This window comes from Ovis aries, chromosome 20 (genome assembly GCF_016772045.2).
Source record: "Ovis aries strain OAR_USU_Benz2616 breed Rambouillet chromosome 20, ARS-UI_Ramb_v3.0, whole genome shotgun sequence".
NCBI classification, from domain to species: domain Eukaryota; kingdom Metazoa; phylum Chordata; class Mammalia; order Artiodactyla; family Bovidae; genus Ovis; species Ovis aries.
Genome location: NC_056073.1, coordinates 15,404,068 through 15,424,796, shown reverse-complemented (window position 1 = coordinate 15,424,796; position 20,729 = coordinate 15,404,068). Strand labels below are relative to the sequence as shown.

At 54.9% G+C, this 20,729-nt stretch overlaps 1 protein-coding gene across 5 annotated transcripts in view; it reads right to left on the bottom strand.

Moving 5' to 3' along the window:
* The window catches only part of FOXP4 (forkhead box P4), a 51,518-nt gene that overhangs the window by 29,223 nt on the left and 1,566 nt on the right, over positions 1-20,729 (bottom strand). For 4 of the 5 annotated variants that reach the window (XM_027959210.3, XM_027959212.3, XM_027959211.3 and 1 more), the window contains exon 2: positions 4,405-4,639. In XM_027959210.3, coding sequence (XP_027815011.1) covers positions 4,405-4,623 — 219 coding nt within the window. In that variant the 5' untranslated portion in view covers positions 4,624-4,639. Of the gene's footprint in view, positions 1-4,404; positions 4,640-5,583; positions 5,765-20,729 lie in introns of those variants that run through there. The other variant, XM_060403625.1, reaches the window with a different exon arrangement.

Below are 20,729 nucleotides of genomic sequence, written 5' to 3'. Positions count from 1 at the left end.
GAGGGGTATGAGAAGGGGAGTTTGGCCCTCTCAGGACCCTGCCCGTCACCTTACTACCTGGCCCCACCTCCCACTTGGCCCCTGTTCCCAGGCAGGAGGGACGCAGGGAGTTTCTAACACTCCCTGCAGCTGTCCCCAAGTCTGGGACCTCCCTCGCGTGAACTTTCTAAGTCTCCCCTCTGAGGAGTGTGGGCCCTGACTCTCCCTTCGGGGGGGGCCCCCAGCACCTCCTGGGAAAGGACTCATTCTACAGAAAGAGAAGGGGAGTCTGGAGGGTGTGGGACCGGAGATGAAAGAACGGGATCTGGGGCGGGAGCGAAGACTTGAAGAAATGGGCCCCAGACCTGCAGACGAAAGGCAACTGCTGACTGCACACGTGAGGTGTCTGTGCTAATTCACCTCCGAAGACTCCCCTTTTTCCACCCCATCCCCCCAGGAACTGGGGCCACGAGAGCCAGATGGGAGAGGGAAAGGAAAATCTCTTCCATTCTTCCTTCCCCTAGCTCCCTGACACTGCCCAGCCCCGTCTCTATGGAGGGGGCTGAGGTAAAAGCCCATTAATGTGCAGAGCCCCCCAACCATTCTGAATCTCCTCACAGGATGTGAACAGGGTGGGATTTGGCCTGGTTGCCAGAGCAACTGCAGTGGGAGTTCCCAGACGCTAGGCAACCCTCCCGTGACCCTTGCTGACCTGTCACCCCCGCAACCAGAGGACAATAGGAGTGGCAGCTCTGGAGGCCCCGACTCCTTTCAGCCCAGCCGCTCTGCCCGCTGCCCGCCCCCCCCAACCCCGCTGCCTGCCTGGCCCAGTCCCCCTGGCCCCAAGTCCAGCGAGCATCCCGCCTGGCCCCCGAAACCTCCACAGGCCCTCCACCTCACTTCCCCAGAGCTGCCACACACTTCTCCCAGCCCTGGCTGTGCCCTCATCGGAGAGCTTAAAGGATATTTGTGGAGACCCCGGGGAAAGCCCTACACAATGGGAACGTGTTCATACAGGTGAAGTCAGATTAGGAGAAAATGCAAGGGCAACCTTCAAAGAAAAAATGCCACCCTAGAGGGGAAATATGGGCCAAGGAAGACTTTGGCTTGATGAGGGAAGGCAGGGGTTGATGGGCAGCTGGCACGCCTGTTGGGTTCAAGGCATCTCTAACAGGATCACTAACCCTAGCGGGCCAGCAGGGTGCTGGGTGCAGAATGAGCTTCCATGCATGTTTGCTGAGTGAATGCGCGCTCCAAGGCTCACAGTCCTCCCCTGCCTCCTCCTCAGGGGAGATTCGCCAGGAGACTGGAGACCAGGTGAAAGCCCCAAGGACAGAGTGGAGGCAGTGTGGCTCTGTCACTCACCAAAAAGGGGCTGGGAGGAGGGAGCAGGAAGCTGGGGCCTTGGCTGCTGGACCGAGGCAGGGCAGCCAGACCAGACGGGGACCCTCTCTCCAGTCAGACAGGGCCGGGCAGCCCAGCCCTGCCCCCCTACCCCCACCCCCTGGCCGCCTCTGTTTAAACAAGCTCTCGGCCTGCTGTTGCATGGAAACCGGCGCCTCTTGTTCCAGAGTGACGTGGCTGCCCTCTTCAGCACTGTTTGTTTCAGCCTAAAGTCCTGTCACCAGCCTGACTTCTGACTCGCCCTGTTTATCTCTCTCTCTCCTTTGTCAACTCATTACTCCCAAAGGCCAAGACTGCATTTCCAGGGCTTGTTTATCCAGAGCAGAGGGGCAGGGACCAACCGACAGATGGACAGACGGACAGAGGAAGAGGCGCCACGGGGGCACAAGGAGGAGGGACCAGGGCGCCACCCACAGACCCACTCACAACCTCTGGAGTGGCCACTTAGAGCCGGCGGCCAGCGCTGCTTTTTGTTGGTTTGTTTTAAGAGCGCTTTTAGCCTGAGAGTGGAGAGCTCTCATTCACTCACCAACAGTGGTTTATTTAGCACCTAGTAGGCACCAGGCCTTGCTGCCTCAGGGACTGCGAAGTGTGGTAGGAGCTGAGCCCTGCACGAGGAAACACCAGGAGCCAGGAGAACCGAGAACTACCATCCCTGGCACCTGGACAAGTCACTGCTGCCTCTGGCTGCCCCCTTATCTGTGATGTGGGAATAAGAACAACACAAACTTCCCCGAGAAGGTAAGGGGATTAAAGAACCAAAGCATCAAACAGAGGCATGGTTTTTGTTTGTCCTCCAAGGACTTCCTGATTGGGGTTGAGAGGGAGCAGGCACTTGCTGGGCCCAGCCCTCTTCCTCCATTCACTCTCCCAACAAAGAGTCAGAGACATTTGTTGCGGGGGAGGGGGTATCCAGAAATCGTTACCCTGAAGCCCCACCCCCAAAAGCTTCACTAATATATCGGAGGCAGAAGGATGGCCCACAGACTGTTTCCTCTTAATTGACAATTTTGTAATTTTAATTTTGCAGGGTTCTTTTCATAGTTTGGAGCCAAGAAAACCTTTTTTAAGTCTCAAATATTTTCCTTGGCCCTAGGCACTACGCCCGTAGTGAGTGCAAATGGATAAACCAGCCCTCCCTCTGCCTGCCTCCAAATCTCCACCCCAGTTTATTTGTGAAACAGATATAGGATTTTCCAGGACTTTGGGATATTCACCAAAACAAACAGGGATAACTGGAACGTGGAATATAGATGGTAAAACACCAGCCTGAATGCAACAGAAACAAGAAACCTGATCAGTACAGACAGTCCCGTCTCTCCCCACCCCACACCACTCCCCGCGTATCCTGCTGCTCACTGGCGCTCAGTATTCTCTTTAAATAATTTCTTAAAAGAAACTTTCCCCCTAGCCTTCCCTCCACTTTCACAAATTTTCATAGCTCTGTCTGCCTAGAGGTGCGATAGAAGTCTTCACCCACACAAAATGGGTGGCCTTGGAAATCTCTGGCCTGGTGTGTTTTGTTATTGTTTTGATAAAGGGTAGGGTTCTGCCCTTTGACCTTCTGTCCCCCATAGATGGTACAGATTCTGTGGGTCTCTTCCCCAGGGAACCTGCTTAGGCAAGCTTGGGAGATGCCAGCGAACTCCCAAGGACCATCTCCCTGGAGAAAGGAGACAGGCCTTTTCTGCTCAAGTTCCCACTGTTTGCAAGAGGAAGGGATTTTTAAAAGTCCTCAATTCTGTTCACACCCGTATGGATCAGTCACTGGGGGGAAGGATTTCACACCCAAATTGCATCTGATCCTAACAGTCCCTGTGCTTCAGGTGCCAAGAGGCCAAGGCTCAGGGAAACCCAGGACTGGCCCAGAAGAACTGCAGGGAAGGAGAGGTGGAGACGGAACCTGGGTTTGCTCATTCCCTGAGTCAGTCCTGGCTAACCAGCTCTAGATTCGGCCTTCTGACAGTGCTGCTTCCAATCTGACCTCTGGCTTCAAGTGTGGAGGGAAAGGGCCCCTTAGGGGCTATGAAGTGGGAGAAGGAGCCTCAGGGCAAACCTGGGGGAGAGCAAGAGAGTGATAGGGGCACACACCTGTGCACACAGGGCAGGGAGGGGCACAGGCAGGGAGGCACGTGCAGGACCAGCCCCCAGGGGTAGCACCACCAGCAGTGACTTGAGAACCAAAGTCAAATAAGAGAAGGCACATCCCAAGGCCAGCCCTGGCTGGGCCGGTTCTCCTGAACTTGTCAAGCATGATTTTCCCTTATTCCCGGGTGGGGCTGGGAACTGGGGCCCCTGCTCTGTCATAACCCAACCAGGCTCCCCACCCTAAGGCCTCCTGATCCTCAGAGAGGCTGGTCTTGGACTCCTGAACTCTGCAGTTTAGGGTGGGAATGATGAAGGGGGAAGAGGGAGGAGGATACAGACAGAGGTTTCCAGTCCGGGCACTAAACATGGAGGCCTGCCTCTGCCTGCAGCTCGGGAACTCCTCCCAGGTGTGCTGACCCCCGGTGCCTGTGAGTTGACTCACAGCTTGGATCAGGGGCCCCAGGCAGAGGTGCAGGTGGGGAATGCATTACAATACAAACAAAGTAAAGCTCCCAACGTGTGCAGAGCCCCCCAGGCCAAAGAGGAGACACCCAGAGCGGGGTCTCCCTCCCCCAACCCTGTTTGTTAACTTAGCCAGAGTGCAGGAGTAGAGCCCAGGTGCCTGCCTGCCTGCCCAAGATGCACCCACCTCGAGCCTGCTGCCCAGCCATCTGTCTGCCCTTGTGGGCATTTCTGAGCCTAAGCCCGGAGATCTCAGGGCCCCCAGCCACACCACCCTTTCTGGAAGGGCTGCTCTCCTCTGGCCTTAGTGATCACTAGAGGGAGGAGGGGTTGTCTCTGCTGGTTGGACCTTCTCAAGAAGGTTAAAGTAAGACAGCTAGGCTGGGAGGGGAGGCCCCCGGGGGAGCCAGGATGTAGGAGCAGGGGTCCGGCATCCCTCCCAGGTGGCTGGGGAGGCGTGCCGGCTCCTACCTGTTGCTGCTGGAAGTGCAGGAGCTCCGCGGGGCTCATCTCGCCGTTGCTGTCCGCGCCCACGGCCGAGTCCCTGCCCGCACCCCCTGCGGCAGGGCCCGCAGCCCCGCCGCCGCTACTGCCGCCACCGCCGCCATCGGCCTGCCCAGAGAGGCTGCCCACGCCGTTCTGACCAGACGGAGCTGACCTGATTGTCTCCGAGGCGGATTCCACCATCATGTCGCTCTAGCGGGACCTGGAGAGGGAGGAGAGACGTGGGGGAGGGGCTGAGGCACGAAGGCCTGCCAGGCAGGGCCAGCAAGCGATGCCCCCCCAACACCCCCGTCCCCAGACAACACAACCCCACCGAGCCCTGGGGCGGCTTCTCCCTCTCAACTTCCTGGAGGCTGACCCTGGGACCCCTGTTGGGGTGCAGACCCTCCTAATGTCACCCTCCCCCCAGGCCCAGGCAAGGGCAGCTCCAGACTGTAGCTGAGGTGCCCCCATTGCCCCATATTTCCTCGAGGGGGCGATGCCCCACCCTCAAACCAGTTCAGGCCTCTCCCTCCAGGCTAGTGTGTAAGGCAGAGCCAGGACGGGCAGGGGTCTGCAAGGACTGAAAAGCAGCTGAGGTATTCACTGGGAGCCACCATATTGCCTCCCCTCAACACTTGTGATGGCGGTTGTGTTTATTTCCCCCCAGATCCGGAGCTCCCCAAGGACAGGGCCTCCTTTCCCCACTGCAGCACAGGCAGCCGCCGTCTGCCCAGGACCCACTACTGGATGCCAGTCCCTCAGCTGGGCCTGGAGCTGTGCTCCGGGAGGGGGGGCAGCCAGTGGTCCGACATCCCTGACCTTCCATTCTAAGGCCCTCAGCCCAGCGCCTGGCCCAAAGCTGATTCTCAGTGTTTACTGTCTCCGCAGGCACCCAGACCCCTTCTCACAAGAATTGTGGGAGACCGTTCCTTTCGTCCTGATTTTATAGATGGGAAACCGAGGGTCCAGAGGGTCAGGAGATTTACCCAAGGCTGAGCCAAGGCCTGAATCCAGTGTCTTCTTCCCCCACGTCCCCAAACTGCCTCTCAAGCAATGGCAAAAACATGCTCAGGACAAGAGGGTATGACAGGGATGGTCAAGGCCAGCGAGGAGGGGGCCTGCGGTTCCTTCTGCATCTCATGGACGGTGCACTAGCTCAGATACCTGTTACACAGACCGAAGCAGATGGGGGGCTTCAGTAGGCAGAGCTGTTCTCAAAGGCTGGGGTCTCCAGCTATCGCCAAAGCCACAGTCCCTTGAGAGGAACACTGATTTCAGCCAACAAGACACAGTGGTATCCACTACTGATCTCTGACAGGAGTCTTAACCTCCCTAAATCTCTCTCAGTTTCTTTGTCTGTAGAAGGAATTTCTCCCAGCCTCAGAGTCCCGTGAGGAGTAAATAAAACAGCACACACAAATCACCTGCAGAGTTAAGGGCCAACAGATGATCGGTCCCTTCCTCACCTGCCCTCTCTCTGTTTGTAAGGGTGAAGGCCCTGGGCTCGGAGAAGTCGAAGACTTGGCCGAGATCACACAGCGATCAAGGGGTGGAAGCCAGTCGGTGATCTTTCCTCCCCTTCTTGATTCCCTTTTGGCCTTTGCAGACCCCACAGACACATGGAGTCCCTGACCCAATAAACGGGTGCGAGTGGGCCTTACTAGGCCAACGGCTGGAAGAGACTCATTGCCTTACTTTCTTCTCCAAGGAGGCAGCTCCCAAATTCTCTTTCACCTTGGAAGAATTCTCTCCCGTCACCCTACTGAGCCCCTTGCTGTTTTTGTCCCCAGTGTCGGCAGAATGGGAAGGACAGTGAGGGCGTGGGGGGAGCTGGGGGTACAGAGCACTGCTGAGGGCCCACGGGGAGCCCACGAGTCCCCGTGTGCCACGTCACACTTGCTCTTGTGATGATCTGTGCGGCCTCCTGGGTGACCCCGTGCTGCTGGAGTGTCCCTTTTTCTCTGCGTGTTCCCAAGGACTTTTTACAACCACCCCTCTCCCCCTAGCTGCGGCTCCCAATCCTGGGTTCCGAGAGGAGCTGGGCCGGGGGCAAGGGCAAGGTTGGGGGTGACGGTTTGGAAGAGATGGAGCACTCGGTCTCAGGCCTTAATGGCTGTGTCAGCCTGGGGGCCGGCAGCTGCCAAATGATGGATGGCATGGACACCATCCTCCACCCACCAGAGCACAGGGCTCCAGTTCCCCCCAGCAGCCTACAGAGCACCTTCCTGCACTCAGGCCTGGGCTCCCAGCTACCCAAGGGGGAGGGGAAGACAGCAGGGCCCCTCTGCTCTCCCTCGGCCTGACCCTGGCCCTGATTCCAAGTCTAGCTGCCCTGAGATCTGAGAACTCCTGGGCCCCTGGGGACAAAGACCAGAGCCTCAGGGCTGTGTGTGTGTGTGTGTGTGTGTGTGTGTGCACAGGAGAAAGGAGAGGGAATCCAGCAGTTTCTTCCTTGGGGTAAGAGAGAGTGCCCCCCTTCCCACACACACCATAAAGTTGATCAGACAGCAAGTTTGGAGGAAAGGAGAAAAAAGGAAGGAGGATGCAAACAGAAGTGTCCTTTTCTTTTCTTTTTTATTGGGGGGGGGCAGGATATAGAGCGACACCCAGTGAACAACATAATTGCTGCAATGTGGCGTGTAATAATAGCTATTCAAGCGCCGATCATTCATATTAAACAGGGTGAAGCAAGCCTCTCATTTGCATGCTTGAGATTATATGCATTTGAAAAGTCATTTCCGCAGGGTGTATGAATGGCATTAATTCCCACGTGGCGCTCTGCTCTGCCCGCTCCCCGGGGCCTTCAACTCCTTCGAGGGTCCTGCCCGCCCACCAGCACGCACCCAAACCTGCAGGTGGGTGCTCCCAGGAAATCTCCACACCCTCACCTCTGCCCTGAGACACCTGCCCTCCCGAGGGGAAGCACATGGGCAGAGGGCAGCCTCATGCCTGTCTCTCCGCTGGGTGATGTAACAACACTGGGGTGTTCCCTGCACTGTGGGTGAGCAGGTTCTGGGTGCCTGGGGCCCAGCCAGGTAGGGGTGGGGTGGCTGGGGTGGGGTGCTGGAGGCAGGCCTTGATATCAGTGCCTGGTTCCCATAAGGACAGGGGAGAAAGCCAGTGTCCGTGGGAACCTGGACTCTGGCTGGGGGAGACAGGGGCCTGAGTGTCAAGGCACCAGAGCTCAGCCACAAGCAGCTGTGAATCCTTTCCCTTCCTCCTCTGGGCCTCTGTTTTCCTGTCTCTGCGTGGTGAGGTGGTCCTGAAGGTCTCTTAGGACTTGGAAGCTTCAGGAGTATAACTCCCCAGTCAGTGTGTGGATAGGAAACCACCAAGTTCTAGAGGCGGCCGAGAGACATGGAGGGTCCACTTGAATCACAGCTGTCCCTTTCCCAAGGGGAAATGCAGGCCTCAAAACTCCCCGTGGAGACCTGGGCTGCCTGCGGTGGTACTGAGGGGTCCCCTCCAAGAACCCCCTCCTCCGTTCACTCCCACCCCTCTGCCTCTTTCCACACACTTCCCCCTCTGCCAAGCCAGCTCCAGCCCTGGGGACCCCTGTCCTCAGCAAAGAACTGCTGACTGACCACCTGCAGGAGCCGAGAAGCGCTCTGGGAAGGAGACCATCTGGTTTCAAGGGCCACCTGGGTGACCTTGAGCCAGTCACTGGTTGCTTTTTCTTTCTTCAAATGGACACGTAAGGAGAGGGAACAAGATCTTTCTAGGATTCCCTAAAATTGATTCGGTCATGGCCAACTCAGCCTTCCCTGAACCCTCCCCTGCCGCAAGCTGGGGGCAGCGCGGAGTCATCCCCTGTGCGCCAGGATTTCTCCGTGGGGTGCTGGTCCTACCCTTGGGCAGGTCCTGGTTTCTGGTCTCTCAGGGCTCCCCTGGGGCGCCAGGGCACCTGAGAGCCTCTGGCCAGTTAAGGAAGGAAGGAAGGAAGCAGGGTCAAAGCCGCAACCGCCTCTTCCGCTCTGGGGGTGTCTGCGGGGCCGCCGGGGGCTCTCCCACCTCCCCTGAGGCTCCTGGCCCTTCGAAGGATGCGGGCTCGAAGCACGGACCGGCTTGGAACGCGCCGGGTCCGCCTCTGTCCCCTCCCTGGCCGGAAGTGACGAGTTCCACCCACCTTGGGGCCAAAGGGAGGACCCAAGGGTTAGGGTGCTTTCTGGGGGGGGGGGGGGCAGGGAAAAGGAACAGGGAGCCCCACACGCGCAGAAACCTTTTGTGCCTTTTCCGCGGGCCCATATGGTGTACGGAGTATTAATTACCGTAGCTTTTTAATTAACAATCGCTTAATCTGAGCGATTGCCATGACACCCTATGCCTCGCCGCGAACCCGCACCGCCCGCCCTGCCAACTCATCAATTAATTTTTATTGACGTTTTCTTCCCCAAACAGGCACAATACCAGGGTTTTCCAATTAACACCTCCGCGATCTCTAATTAGTGCAATTAACAGACTGATGGATGCCCGGAGTTTACCCGCGAGGGAGGGAGCGAGGGAAGGGGCGGGGCAGCCCCCAGCGCGCTCTCGCTAGGGGCCTCGTGTCCGGCAGGACGCACACGTGCATGCGTGCAGCCGGAGAAGGGGCGCACCCCCAGCTCTCAGGGGAAGCCCAGCTGGTAGGGGCGTGACCACAGGTAACCTGTACCCAGAGCAGTGGTGGTGATTTGAGTTGAAATAGCAGACACCGGGGTCCAGCCCTTGGGAAACCTAGAATCTTGTCGGGGGGCAGTTGAAAGCCTGAGACTAGAAGTTGCGAAGCTGGCTTCTAGCCCTACCTCTGTCACCAATTTGCAGTTTAACTTGGGGCAAGTTCTTCCCTTTTCTTCTCTGTAGGATGACGGGGGAAATTGGACTAGATGTAGCTATCTGTTTACAATGTATATACCCCTATCAACTTCCAAGAAAGACTGGGAAGCAGACTGCAATAAAAGACAGACAAAGCTACTTAAAATATAATACCATGGGGTAGTACAAGGGAGAATAAATGGGCCAAGACCTTAAGCCAGAGGATCTCAAAACTTCAGTGCATCAGAATCGCCTTGGGAGGCTTGTTAAAATACAGATTACTGGGCCCCTGGCCTGGAGCTTCTGATGTTAGGCCTGGAATGCCTTGAGAATTCATTTCTTAAAAGTTCCTAGGTGATGCTGATTAGGCAGTTATGAGCTTCCTGGTGGCCAAAACGAGGTGATCTACCCCCAAGACCATTCGTTCATTCAACGTGGATTTTGTGCCAGTTAAGCCAAGCACTGAGTGAGGCCCTATCTACAGGATACTAAAACTTGGTCCTGGCCTCCAACTGGCTTACAAAACTCAAACAAGCCAGCGTAGGTGTCCTGGGTGTTTTGAGGGCAACTGGTAATAATGGAGGTACAATTTCACCTCCCTTTTTTCCTGGGTAAATTTGGCATTTGTTTTTTTTGAAAGTTTAGCCAGTAGCGTGAAGTTTTGGCCACAAACAAACTCATTCTTTTCTTTCTTCTGATGCTGCCCAGGAGAATATTTCACCAGCAATGACCCTTCATCCATTCATTCGTTCAACAAATATTTAAGCACCTACTCACGTGCCAGGCTGTGTGTGTGCAGACCTGAGTAGGCCTTGCACTCCGGGAGCTATGTCCCCACAAGGTGAGGCAGACGATAAATAAAGACACATGTAGATAAGCTCAAATAAAATAAATTCTATAAATATGAGTACAGGGAACAAATAAAAGACTCAATTTATATGGAGGGGCAAAGAAGGCTTCTTTTTAAGAACTGGCATTTATACTTAGAAATGAAGAATAAGCAGGTATCGGTCAGGCAAAGTGTACACTGAATGCAGGGGGAACAGCATCTGCAAAAGGCCTGATTTTACAAGAGCAGTCACTGGTTTTTGAAGACTTCCTTCAGAGCAAAGAGTCTTTGAAATGGATGCATTTCTGGATTATATAAAAAGACATGGGATGTCCCTGGCAATCCAGTGGTTCAGACTTCACCTTCCAAAACAGGGAGACCGGGTTCAATCCTTGGTTGAGGAACTAAGACGCCACATGCCTCGTGGCCAAAAAATCAGAACGTAAAACAGAAGCAATATTCTAATAAATTCAATAAAAGACTTTATAGTACTACATGGGGGGGGGGGAGCTTTCAAAGATAGGTTCTCATAAGGTGTAATTTAGAGAAAAAAAAAAAAAAGCCACACATAAGCAGGTACCATATGGAACAGAGCATGGGGCTACCTTTTATTTCCCTCCTCTTCTCTTCCTCTTCCTCCTCTAGCTGTCCCGCTATCAGATCCCACTTGTGTCAAGGGACGTAAAGCAGAGGGCTCTTCACAACGAGCACTGGCATTTCAAGCACCTGAAGGATACTTCCCAATCTGTCATCCCAAGGCCTGGGGATCCCCTTGCCCATCCAGCTCAGGCCCCAAAGGCCCACTGGCTTCGGGCCACCAGGTGAGAGGAGGGCTCCAGCAGGAGCCCTGGGGGCCTCGGCCTTTCCTCCCAGCCCCTCATTGCACATCCTACCTGCTGACCCTGCTCTGGTCTCTTATTAGCTCTGTAATTAGAACATGAGCAGTGAGGTCACCATCTGAGCCTTGGTTTCTTTATTTGTCACGTGAAGCTAATACAGTAACCCTTCCTTACAGGGCTGCCGCGGTATCGCTGCCTGAAGGTGTGCAGAGAAGGCTACTTACTACTGTTGTGGGGACCCAGCAAGTCCAGATGCCATCCCCTCATCCCGGCCCTGATGCTGGGGCCCCATCCATTCCAGGCTTGTCCATTTTCACTCTCTTCAGCACTTGAGGAAAGTGAGACAGAACCCAAGGGTTGGAATGTCTCTGTAGCTGCCAATCGGGTCCTCAAAGCAAGGCAGGGTGATGCGAGCCCCATGACTGCTTGGCACTTTGATCAGCCTGGGCAGTGTCTCTCCTCAGGCAGAGGGGGCCATCGGAGCTCCAGAAAAAGAGCTCAGTCCCTCTCCAGGGGCCTCCCTGGACTGTGGGATGCTCTTGTGTGGGTCAGAGTCTGGCACCCTGGGCTCCCTGCTAACTCACTTCAGCCTAAGAGTCTCCCTGAATGACACACTGGGAACTATCTGGTGTCCAACTTCAGGGATCATTTGAGGCCTCTTCTTAGCACAAAACCTCCAAGCCCAAGGAGCTGATGCACATGCCAGGATAAGGACGTGCCTCTGATTTGGAAGGTGAGCTGCCATCCTGGGGTTCTCTGTTCTAGGTTCTCCTCCAAGTTTCAAATAACTTTATCTTCTAATCATAAGAGTAGGACATCTTGGTAGAAGCATGTGAAGAGGAAATAAATGAATAGTACCTGTAAGTTTACCAGCTGGAGAGCTAAACTTTGGGGCCCTACCCCTTTCAGTCTTGTCCATTTCATTCTCTTTGGGCATATAAATTTCTAAAACGTGAGCTTGGGTTCATAATCTGTACATGGTTTGAATTTTTTTCCCACTCACCACTTACTATCATAACCATTTCCACATGACATCAAATATTTTAATCAGCAGTTTTTAGTTGTCACAGAGTTGTCTGAATGACGCTGGGCACAGAGGGTACTGGCATTTGGGCACACAGAAGTGAATAAAACACAGCCCTTGCTGGGGGGAGGGGGGTTATAGTTGGGTGGAGAGAGACAGACACAGGCAAACACAAGCATTAAAAAATATTCATACCTGTCCTCTGTGCGCCAAGTAGCTTCAGTTGTGTCCAGCTCTTTGCAACCCAATGGACAGCCGATGGACTGTAGCCCACCAGGCTCTACTGTCCATGGGAATCTCCAGACAAGAATACTGCAGTGGGTTGCCATGCCCTCCAAAGAATCTTCCTGACCCAGGGATGGAACGCGTGTCTCTTACGTCTCCTGTATTGGCAGGTGGGTTCTTTAACCACTAGTGCCACCTGGGAAGCCCCCACCTGGGCTCTAGCTGGGATCAATTTAATTGGATTCTCTGGGAAGTCAGATCTAGGCATGGATAATTTTAACAGTATTCTAAATTTCCAGTACAACCAGGGTTGAGAACCGACTACACAACACACAACTGTACCCATGTTATGTTCAGCAGATACTGGAGAAGGGGGCTGGCTATGGACGCCTCCAGGGAGGCATGGATGCCTCGAGGGAGTAGGATGCTCTGGGAAGGTTTCCTGTAGGAGGTGACTTCTGAGCTGAGTCTTCAGTAAGTGAAGCCTGGGCACACAATTTGTGAATATATTTTAGTAACAACTATTCCACTCAGAGTCCTTGAAAGTTCTTCCCCATATCCTGTCACACAGAGGCACTCACTATGACAGATGAAGGAACCACTCTTTGAGGAAGTTTAGTGATGTTTCAAGGTTTCTTGGCTGCTAGGAGGTTGAGCCAAACTGAAACCCTACAGCTCCCAAACCAGAGCTCTTCCCTGGAATTCCATCTCAAGGTGGCAAAGCCCGGAGGGCGGTCATTGGAATTTCCGAGGAATCTGAACCTTTCCTCACCACCACACCATGCCCCTGCCCCAGCGCACTTTTCACTGGCTCCGGCCCCAAAATGCTTCCACCAGGCCCTAGCAAGGTGGCCTCCCTCAACACTTCTTCCAAGTACCATGACCGAAAGAAAGAATTAACAGCAAGAAAAAGAGAAAAAGAGAACCAAAGAGCCCACTCCATCTCATTAAGAAAGTAAACATAAGAGCCATCTAAGTGTCTAATTAAGCTTCTAATTAGTCCCTGCTTGTTACTAATGCAAATTAGATTACTCCGCTTAACTACAGCATGTCCACAACACCCTTGTTAATTGCGGCCTTTTGAAATTAAATTACTCCCTAATTAGCATATCAAAGCCATTGATTCGGAGCTGGGAAAGATGAGGGCAAGAGGAGCCGAATGCCAAGTTTGGTTAATCAGAGATGGCTAATTAAATAGTGCTGTCTTTCGTGGGGGGCCTGCTGGTTAAGGGGTGGGGTACTCACCCAGGGCCTGAGAGGCCATCTGGAGCCTGGTTCTGGTAGTGCCCTTGGCACCAGGGGGCTCCCGTGGGCACAGGAAGGGCTCCTGCCAGCCTGGGACAGACCAGTGGTCTGTCCTTCTTTGGGCCCTGGCCCCTTTCTTTGTCTCCCGATATCTAGCAGTGGCATTTACAGGAATCTTGGGTACCAACTCAGAGGCATCCAAAAAACACACCCACATTCAAATATGCAAGATACAGCATCCTTCCACATCTTTTTCCCTGTTCCAAGATGACTTCCAGAAAGGTTACTGTTGCCCAGCGCTTCTCTAGTCCCCACGTGTGGTTCCATTCTTGGAAGAAAGTCTCCTCTCCCCCACCAAAAAGTACATTAAGTTTCTGTTGGGGATGGCAGGTAAGAGGGTGATGACTTTCATAGAGGGGTTCACCTCGGAGCCGATGGGCTAACTTTAGCTTAGAACAGATCCCTCAAGACATAAGGCCCTAAAATTCCCTCTGTGGTAGAAAGAAGGGGGGAAAAAATTCATCTACCACAATCAGTTCTTAAGCAGCTGTGCAAGAATTAGATGTGGGTCTGGGTGTCCTTAAAGGTCTTCTCTGAGCTTGTACAGACCTTGCAAAGCCTCTCAGACACCCGCCCTGCCTAGATCTTCCTAGAATACTGAAGTGAAAGTGAAGTCGCTCAGTCGTGTCTGACTCTCTGCGACCCCATGGACTGTAGCCTACCAGGTTCTTCCGTCCGAGGGATTTTCCAGGCAAGAATACTGGAGTGGGTTGCCATTTCAGCAAAATCTCCATGGCAAAGTTGCTAACAGAAATGCCCTCAGGGTCAGTCCCCAAGGGGGCCAAGTGGGACTCGGAAGATACTCAACGCCAGCCTATCTTTACCCCACAGAAATGCAGGCTCCATGTTTCATAGTGTGCGGGTTTTTCAAAAGAAGCCAAGCAGGGATATTTATGTGAAATTTACCACCGTAATAAACTTTGTGAGAGCCAACAAAGGGGTGACGTTAGCCCATCTGTGATCTCAGTCCTATGGCCAGCATTCTGCAGGGGCAAGCTCCGGTCAGCTGTGTGACCCTGGACAAGTTAATCACCTCTCTGGGCCAGGGGACCTCACTTGTTAAACAAGAACAAGGAAAGGAGGCATGGGAAATGGCAAATCACAGTCCCTCAGCCAGGGTCTGGTGACCGCCTCGTTCCACTGTACCTGCCATAATCCCTTCCCAGACTTGGGATGTCTTCTAGAACCTTCCTCCTCCATCTTCCATGCAGAAGGCAGAGTCTGACCTTGTAGGTGTCTTTGGCAGGAGGTACACACCTGTGCCCTCTGCTGTACATTTAACAGATTAGCCCTAATGGAGGGCAACAGATCTTAAATGCCTCATCTAAAAAGGACAGAACTTTCACAAGAATAAAATCTTGGTGACTGACGGTCCCTACCCTGGTCCATCAATGTCTCCTCCACCAACTAGGATGTGTATCTGTGCATATTCGATTCTGTCCCCAGATCTTCCTACCCCAGTCCTCCTCTCCGAGTTTCTCACCAGCAGACCTCAAAGCACACAGAATCAAGGTCATGGCCAAATTTCCAAAGGGTTTGGTTTTGCTGATGAATGCAGGGATCAACCCAGGCCCAGGGGAAAGGAAGACTGCCCCCCTCCCCATTCGTTCAGAAGGGTGAATCTCAGGTAGGGTCCAGTCCATGGGTAGCCATCCAAGCCAAACTGGGCTAAAGGGCCCATAGCAGTGGTTTTATTTTAGAAAATAAATTTAAAAGCAGGAAAAGATAGATGGGGAAGGGGTGAGGCTGTCCTGGTGTAAGGGGGAGGGCAGAAAGGCAGCACACAAGGGCCAAGCTGCAGCCCGTCTCGCTGAGCTCTCTCCCAAGGAGATTCAATTAATTGATAACAAGAGGCATCAAATTAATTTCTGGAGGATGTGAGATTCTGATGAAGGGAAATCTTCGAAGATGAGGATCTAGAGGGAGGGGGCACGCAGCGGCCCCTCTAATCAGGCTCCGCTGCCTAATTGCGGGGGAGGAGACTTGCCTGGGCCGCAGGGTCGCTGCCCCGCGCTCCACAGCGCCCCTGTCGGGCAGGACCCGCGGAGGCGGTGGAACAAAGGGGACCGGTCTCCTCTCTCACCCAACTTCCAATCCCCCCAGTCCACAGCTGCGGGAAAGTGGGTAGCAGGGAGAGGGGAGTGTGGGTGCTCCCTCCCCAGCGGTACAGTCAGGAAAACTGGGGCTCAGAGAGGGAGCGTCACGGTCCATGGTCAAGGTCGCAGAGGGAACGAGCAAGCGGGTCATGTGCGCTTACCCGAGCCGCTCACCAGGGAGTCTCAGACCCGCGCAACCCAGACCGGCCCCAAGCTCAGGGAGGTCAGCACAAGGCGTGGGAGACCCTCCCTGTAGCTGAAAGATCTGAGGCCACCAGGTCAGGCCCCTCTTCCAGAGTTGCCTGGACCTCTCAAAATCCCCCAGCATCCTTTCGGAGAGGGCCGAAGACACTCGGCGCGCACGTCCCAGTGCTCAGGTCTCAGAGATCGAGGAGCTGCCGGCACCTCGCACTGATGAGCTCGCGCAGGCTCCGGCAAACACTGGCCGGGCGAGCAATCCTGAACGAGTGCACTCAGCCAGGGCGCGAGGACCCGGAGCTTGGCCTCTCCTGGGAACACCGGAGGCTTCCGAAGGGAAAGATTCCCCCAAATGGACCGACTACGCACCCTCAACATCCGACCTTCGCAAGTGCCTGCGACTCTGACCCGGCCCGGAGACGACCCGAACTGGAGATGCGGAAGCCTGGAGAAGCACTGCGCCCAAGCACGAGCGGCAGCCGCCCCTCCCTCGGTCTCCTGTAAATCCCGAGTCCCCATCCCTCCCCCAAATGCTCCCTCCCACAAATGGTCCCCAGCAGCGCGCCCTTTTCTTTCAAGTTGCCATACACTCTGCTCCAAGAACCCCCTGAAGGAGAGAGAGGAGGAAGTATATGCTACCCTCTTTTTGACCAACTTCCTTCGGCCTGGGTCTCCTGGAAGCCTGGGCTCCAGAGCTGGGAAGCCGAATCTGAAGAAGTCTGCCTGCTGGCCGCCGGACTGAAGAAACACAAGCCCCTTCACCAGCCCACTGGGCCGGTTTCCCTCCACACAGCTCAGCCTTCCTGCAGGCTCTGCTAGGACCTGGCATCCTGTCCTGGCTGGGGAGTATGGGAACCAGAGCCTGCCCCCCACCACCAGCACCTGTGGGAAAGATCCTCACTGGGGGACTTGCTCCATTTCTGATTTTCCAAGTTGCAAGGGAGCCACCTCTTCTAAAATCTCTTTGCGGAGAGACTCCGGCAGCTCAGCGGTGGAAGGCAACCACACGCAGTGATGGCTCCACAAGGTTTGTGGAATCCCGGTCTCCAATCCCAGACCCACCCTTCCCTCCAGTCACCATCATCTGTCTCTCCTTCGCTGCCCAAAGAAATTCTGGGTAACTTCCACCCGCTGACCCTGCCTATCTTGAACAAACATGGGGGTCACTAGACACCCTACTCTGTAACCATCTGAGAAAAACCCACCATCTCACCCCCACTCCTTCCCATCTGCACTTGTGGCCCAGGTAGGTATGGTCAGAAACTCCCAGTGGGAGAGCAAAACCCCTTTCCCCACACCCTGCACCACCAATGACCCCACCCAGCTTCTGGTCCCAGCTTGGGAGGCTCCAGTTGGGCAGAGGATGGGGCCTGGGGAGGTAGGCAGAGCTGCTGGGCCCGGGTGAACAGGCTGCAGGGGACAAGGATCAAAGGAAGACCACCAGCCTGGCCAAGGCCAGAATGGCTCACTCCTTGAGGCACTAGAAGCTTTGACTCTATAGCCCAGCACACTGCGGCCTTGACCAAATGGGTATCTTTTGTGCAGGGAGCTCTTGGTTTCTAGCTCAGGCAGGCATGCTCTGAGTCCAGGCTCCTCCCAAGGCCCACCTGAATGCTACTTCAAAAGCCAACTGTATCTGCAAGCCTGGGGCTGGGGGGTGTTGGAATAGAGGGTTCCTGTGCCCCCCAACAGGACAGCACTGGCCGTGGGTGAAAGTATGCATTTCCATGGAGAATCCAGGAAGGCAACACTGAAAAAGACAGTGACTTCACCCTCAAGGGAAGGAGCTTTTTGCTTCTCCAAGGTGACCCATCCAGAGGTGGGTCCCAGATTGATTTAAGACTGCCAGCCAAATCTATCTTCCATTAGACTGTGTGAGCCAGGGTTCCATACCATAGGAGTCTCCCTTTTTTGGAGAAAGATGGTACCATTTTTCCTCCTCTGTGTTCTAAGGTATTATCCCTCCCACTTTTGTGTCCATGAGCACCTTAGCATGCTGGGGGGAGGTGGACCTTCCAGGGTCTTGTGCAGCTGAGAGATCCAAAGTCCTGAGCCCAGATCCTCCCTTAAAAGAAAGACAGGAAGGGGAAATCCAGCCTTCTTGCTGGAGGGCTGAGGGGGACCCAGGCCTGAGCCCAAGAAAAAGGGAGGGGAAGTGGCAGGCCCTCCCATCCTCTCCTTTCTCCCTTCCCCACAGCAGAGGCTCAAGCCCTACCGATTACACTGGTGGGAATTCCAGGAGCCCCACCACTAACTATGTGACCTCAGACAAGCTGTTTCTTCTCTCGAGGCTTTATTTTCCTAACCCTTAAAATGGAGATTAATTTCCAGTCCAGCACGTGGCCTGGCAGTGCTGGGAATCTAATGAAAGCTACCCCTGGGTCAGTACTATGGTGTGCCAGGCACTGTTCTAGGTACTTGACACCTGCTCTTCCATCCCACTGGCAAACAGGCTCTCAACTGCTATCACTGACCTACTTTATGCGTAAGAAAACTGTGGTTCAAAGAGCTTAATTAAGTTCTCCAGAGTCCCATCACCACTGGCAGGTTCCAAAGCCTTTTCCTTTGTGACCCATGTTCTGCCCTGGGGAGGCCTGAGTTCCTTGCCCTGAGTTCCAGAGTCGGCACCAAGTCATAGGAAGCCACTTCAGCCACTGGAGCCTCAGCATCCAGTCAAAAACAGTGCCCATCCTGCCCTGGTCTGGGAAGCTGGGAGCTTTTGAAAGGAAACTGTGCCAGAGCTCCTTGGATGGAAGAAAGTATCACTTTCACTGCTGCTGTTGCTAAGTCACTTCAGTCGTGTCTGACTCTGTTCGACCCCATAGATGGCAGCCCACCAGGCTCTTCTGTCTCTGGGCTTCTCCAGGCAAGAATACACAGTTTGGGTTATCAGAAAAGCAAAGGTGCTGTGCCTGCTTGGGCTGGGCTGGAGGGGTTTGCATTTCAGCTGGAGAGACAGGAAAGCCACCAGGGTAGTGGGGCAGCAAAGGATTAGGAGGTAGGGAAGAAGGGTGCAGCCACGCCAGGCGTGGCAGATCAGGGAAGCCTTCTTGGGTAGATGACCCTTCCCCTCCTTGCACCTCATACCTCTCTTCTGACAAAGACACCCTTGCACCACCCTCCTCTCTCCTGTCTCGTCTGCCTTTCCTACCCTGACAATGTGCAGACCCCAGCCCTCACAGCTTGGGCACTCCAATGCCCAACCTGGGAGCTGCCCAGACAGTGTAGGGGCTCAGCAAACCCTTGGGGGATTAATGGATTAAAGGACCCTTCCACCACAGCTCCAACTTTCCAGCCTCTAAGGAAGAGGTGTGTTTAGAGTAGGGGCCCAGCAGGATATGCACATTCCTGGCAAGAAGGGACCTACCTGCCAGCAGCCAGAAAGGAAGTTTCTGGCCAAAGGCAGAGGAAAGGGGGTGGGGTAGGGGTGTCCAGGTGTGAGAAGGGACAGGGACAGGTCCTTTTGCAAGTTGGGCCCACACTAGCCCCCCCACCCCACCCCCACACTCCCCCACACTGGTGTCAGGCCTTTCTCTCCCCAGGGCTCAGGGGTTCACCAGCTCCATAACTCCTGCAAAACATGCCCAGGACTGGGAGAGGGAGAGAAAACCCCACTCAGCAATCTAGCACTTAGTGCCAGAAGAAAAGGTTCCCATGGTCTCCCCCAGCGTAGTGCCAAGATTAGGATGGGGGAGGGGTAAGGTAGTGAGGGGGAATCCAGGAGAGATTCAGATCTTACAGGGGTCCCAAGCTGCAGGGGGTCGGGGGGGAGGGGGGGAAGCACAGCCACTTCTACCTGATGCCACTTTGCCCCACTGATGACAGTGGGAGTGACACCAGATGGGGCGCCCAGGAGACAGTCATACTTCTGAGAGGCTCAGATCTAAGGGTGCTGGAGCGGGCAGACTGTCCAGGTGCCCACAGCACAGTCCCAGGGGCCTCCCTCCTGCCTGCCAGGTGACAAAGAGCCCAGAACCCAGGCAAAACAAAGTTCCTCAAGTTAAAACAAAAACAAAACAAGCCTGCAGATTTCCCCTCCCCTGCAGCAGTTTTCTGCCGGGTTGGGCAGGGTTGGCTGAGGCAGGGGCTGTCAGAGGTGGGTGACTCTCCTTAAAGCAGTTGGGCCCTGGCAAGCTTATTGGGCCTTCGGCCCTTCCCCCCCACCCCTGCCCCACCCACTGGCTTATTAGGAAGGTCATCAGCTTGAAATGCCCAGTGCCAGTAGCCTTCAGTCCCGATTCTCACAAAAAGTGAATTTCTGGGTTCAAATTCTTGGTGTCGAGGTCTCCATTACCCGCTGTGTTCTACCACGGGACTGGTCAGACTCTCCCTCGGCTACAGGCTGTATAGATGATCCCACAGCTCCTTCCTTCTGGGTGGGAGAAGGGGGCACCCAGGGGAACCTCCAGCTCCAACCCTAGCTGCCTCTCAAACTGCTCCTCAAGCCCTCAATCCCAGACCCAACACAGTTCGCTCTGGGACAACCCAGGCACATGCGGGATGAAGATGCTCAAGTTCAAGTGAAAACCCGCATTGGCCAAAATGCTCCTGGGCTTTTCTCAACCACCACTGAGATGACAGCTTCAGACTCCGGTTTTCTCCTGGGGCACCTCACCTCCAACCCCTGCTCCGGTCTCCGAGGTCAATCAGCAGGGAGACTCGGCCCAAGGATGCAAGACATGCGGAGATCTTCAGACGGCTTAAACCCAGGCACCGAGGGAGCGAGGAAATCAGCGGGGCGGGGGTTGGCAAGAGAAGCCGGCGACGCACAGGGCCGAGTCGGGGGTTCTCTATCTGGGCTCAGGGTCTCAGCGTTCCCATATCCTCTCCTCCCAACCAAGAGAGTCCGGATGGGACGCCCAAGTGTTCACGAGGTCGCCCCAGTTGGAGAGAAGGAATCCGCAGCCGTTAGGGCCTCTGACTCAGAATCCGCCTCCCGCGAAAGCACCCGCTCCTTTGCTAGGGAGGCCAGGACCCCAGGCAGCTCAAGGCGCCCCGCTTTC